Source organism: Limulus polyphemus, unplaced genomic scaffold (assembly GCF_000517525.1).
Source record: "Limulus polyphemus unplaced genomic scaffold, Limulus_polyphemus-2.1.2 Scaffold2394, whole genome shotgun sequence".
Lineage (NCBI taxonomy): Eukaryota > Metazoa > Arthropoda > Merostomata > Xiphosura > Limulidae > Limulus > Limulus polyphemus.
In genome coordinates this window covers 146,978-150,103 of record NW_013668004.1, presented here as the reverse complement: position 1 = coordinate 150,103, position 3,126 = coordinate 146,978, and the positions used below count along the sequence as shown (strand labels likewise).

At 29.2% G+C, this 3,126-nt stretch overlaps 1 protein-coding gene across 3 annotated transcripts in view; it reads right to left on the bottom strand.

The window, feature by feature from the left end:
• The window catches only part of LOC106466836 (haloacid dehalogenase-like hydrolase domain-containing protein 2), a 21,039-nt gene that overhangs the window by 14,490 nt on the left and 3,423 nt on the right, over nucleotides 1-3,126 (bottom strand). For all 3 annotated transcript variants that reach the window (XM_013927137.2, XM_022394907.1, XM_022394906.1), the window contains exon 3: nucleotides 632-716. In XM_013927137.2, the coding sequence (XP_013782591.1) occupies nucleotides 632-716 (85 nt within the window). The remainder of the gene's footprint in view (nucleotides 1-631; nucleotides 717-3,126) is intronic.

Sequence of the window (3,126 nt, the reverse complement as noted above, 5' to 3'; positions counted from 1 at the left end):
TTTATTTCTTCCTTAATGTTTCTACAAGCTGCCTGAACTTGACACTGTTGTAACTTGTAGGTTTAAACTTACAAATGAAGTTCAAATGGTACCATCATGCTAATTTTAGTATGAATAATGTAAAAGTAAACTTACTTATACAACTTCAAGACTAATCAATCAAGTAACTGAACACATGATCCAACACTGATCCAAATACTTTACTAAAACTAAATACGTTACTGAAACAAATTGAATGATTCACTGGTAGCTGAAAATTGACTACTTAATACTCATTCACTTTTCACATGTATGTATTTATATCTAATTCTTGTTCTAGATATTTCATAAAGTCTTTCAATCATTATGATCTGCATCTCACTCTAGTTATAACACTGAAAACATAGCTTACAACAGTATATTTAAATGTTGAGAGTAGTTTGATACATGTTGACCTAACTAACCACCGAGTTTAATATGGCACGTAAACTATATAGAACGTGTTTTAATAGATACGTGTTTTAATCATATACTCATCCAAACTGACCAGTAAGAAGTAAAATTTCTGAAGCTCATTCCATGGAAAGGATAGAATGCAATATAATGGCTGACCACTAAGTTTAAAACTAAATATGATCCATTTTTTACTTACCTAAAAGCATCATTAAGAGTGTGAAAGTTAAACTTGCTAGGTGCCAATCCCACAACAACTGCATTAGGATTTTTGGTTTCTGCACCTATTTTTGAAAAAAATATTTGTACATCTGCAAAATTGTTTGTATTTCAGGATTAGAACAGAGAACAAAAAATGTAGAAATACATGTCCTTTTGACCCTTTTTCTAATTATAATAACTTATGTAAATTAATTCTTAAGCTAAATTAAAAGGTACCATATTTCTTTAGCATTTTTAGTACCCAATTTTGTATTATAAATTTTTCACTTTATAAATTATATTTTTGACTCACTAGCTTTTGATGATTATAATCAGAATTTTTCTGATGGTTTTACGACGAGAAATATGTAAAACTGACTTCCACGAAAATCAGTAACTGCAGTATAGTTTGCTTGGGATGTGCTAAACTTAGACTACTGTGGATTCATTGGATGAATTTGGAATGAGGTTTTCATAAAAAAAACATGATTCATAACAGCCAGTTTTGGCAAGATATTTTTGAGTAGAGGGGGAGAGAGATTTAGAAGAATATCTGGAGGAAAAGTAAATTATTAAAAATGACATCACACGACTTATGTGATGATACAGCATCCTCTTACCAAGTCTTGTGATTAAGATATTTGTAATACATTTATCTTTTCTAAAATTTATGATTTTTCTATCTCATGAAAAGATGTGTAGAGAATATAGCAATGTTGTGGAGAAAATACAAAAGTCAACTCTGCTCCCATATGTATTTAATGCATTTAAAAAAAGGATACATTTACACAGTAAAAAGAGAAATGATTACTGTTATTAACGGTTAAAACTTTTGGAACACTTGTAAGAAAAATTTATTGTCTTTATCTAAGACCGAAATCATCTTAAGACAGGGCTCGACAAATCCCAGACACCATGGTTCAAATTACTTTCTTATTATTCTCAGTTCATGTCTGTATTTGTTATTTTGAAAATCTCAGCTCAGCAACCTCTTACCTTGGATCAATGATCGCCTTGTGTGCTCATTCGTGTAAATGTGTAATAGACAGGAGATGAATGACGCTTTGTACTCTCCTGGTGTGTACAGGTTTGCACACGTGTTTCTTCCTCATAATTTGTTTACTCTCCCAACCCGGGCTTGGTATCTGGGACAGACCTTATAACCCTGTTGTGTTTGTTATAGTTTTCATACTATATTTTTTAATACAGTAAACATATTTTCACAAAAGTTGGTAGACTTTTAGTAAACATTACAAGCCTTTTGTACACAAAATATCAGATTTTTTTAAAGAAGTATTTTTACTAAAGATTTGTTCATTAATATAGATAGTATTTCCAAGTGTTAAATGATTTTCCATGTTAAGATTAGAAATACTTTTCCTGTTCTCAAAAATCTCAAATTTTATTTGTATAATCTCTAAAACCTTTTAAATAAATTTCAAAGCTTTTTTCATTAAAACTTTATATTTGTTATTTTCTCTATCCTAACTTTATACAAGGTCAGTCAATGTGACCGCCCTTCTAACCACCAAAAAAAAAAAGAAAGAAAAGAAATCTAAATTATGCTTTTTTCTTTCTAGAATGACTTCATATTGTGATATGAAACTTTATTTCTTTATTCTAAGTAGCTTTAAACCCGTAACAATGTAATATATTATGCCATTAGATAGGTTATTTGTCATATCACATCAGAATATGTTATTTCGTATGATATAAATGTGTATGAAGTTCTTGTCTATACTTGTTTATAAGTAAAATATGATTTATACCATTCAATAGTGGAACATGAAATTTTTTGGTAGTCGTTAAAACATAAAACCGTGAAAGCTGAAAAATTTGTCTGGCTTCTTAATTTTTGAGCTGGTTACTAGATACAAAGCAAATTTGTCGAGCCCTGTCTTAAGATTATTCAAAATTTTAAAATTTTCATAATATACTGCTGCAGTTTCCAACCAATTACAAACACAAGATATACATAATTACAAGGAAGAATCTAAAAATGGCATTATTAACTTTATTTCATATTTTTCATTTCACTGTAAATGAATTATTTCTCAACAGTTAGTGTTAGGGCAGAGAAAATATAGCTTTAACCAAAAAAAAGCCTTTTGATATTCATTGAGAAAGTTCTAAAGGTTATGCAAATGAAATATGAAAACTGTATGATGAAAAATATTTTTATTCTTAGCATGAATATCACATTTCAATCAAACTGACTCAGTAGAAGCCTTGGAAATTCACAGAAAAATTTCTAGTACAAATACTTTATTAACTCATCAAAAGAAACTGCAGATGGTGCTACTATAGCGTGCAGTCTACAAAGATATTTACACTATATTGTGCAGTCTACCCAGATACTATCATCATCACCATTTTAATGATTCACTGAAACATAATTTCTTGTTAAAGAATTTATATCTATCAACGTTTTTGTTGAGCAAATAATAATAATTTAATAAGTTGTGTGTTCCAAGAGAGTATCTTAAATTTAGG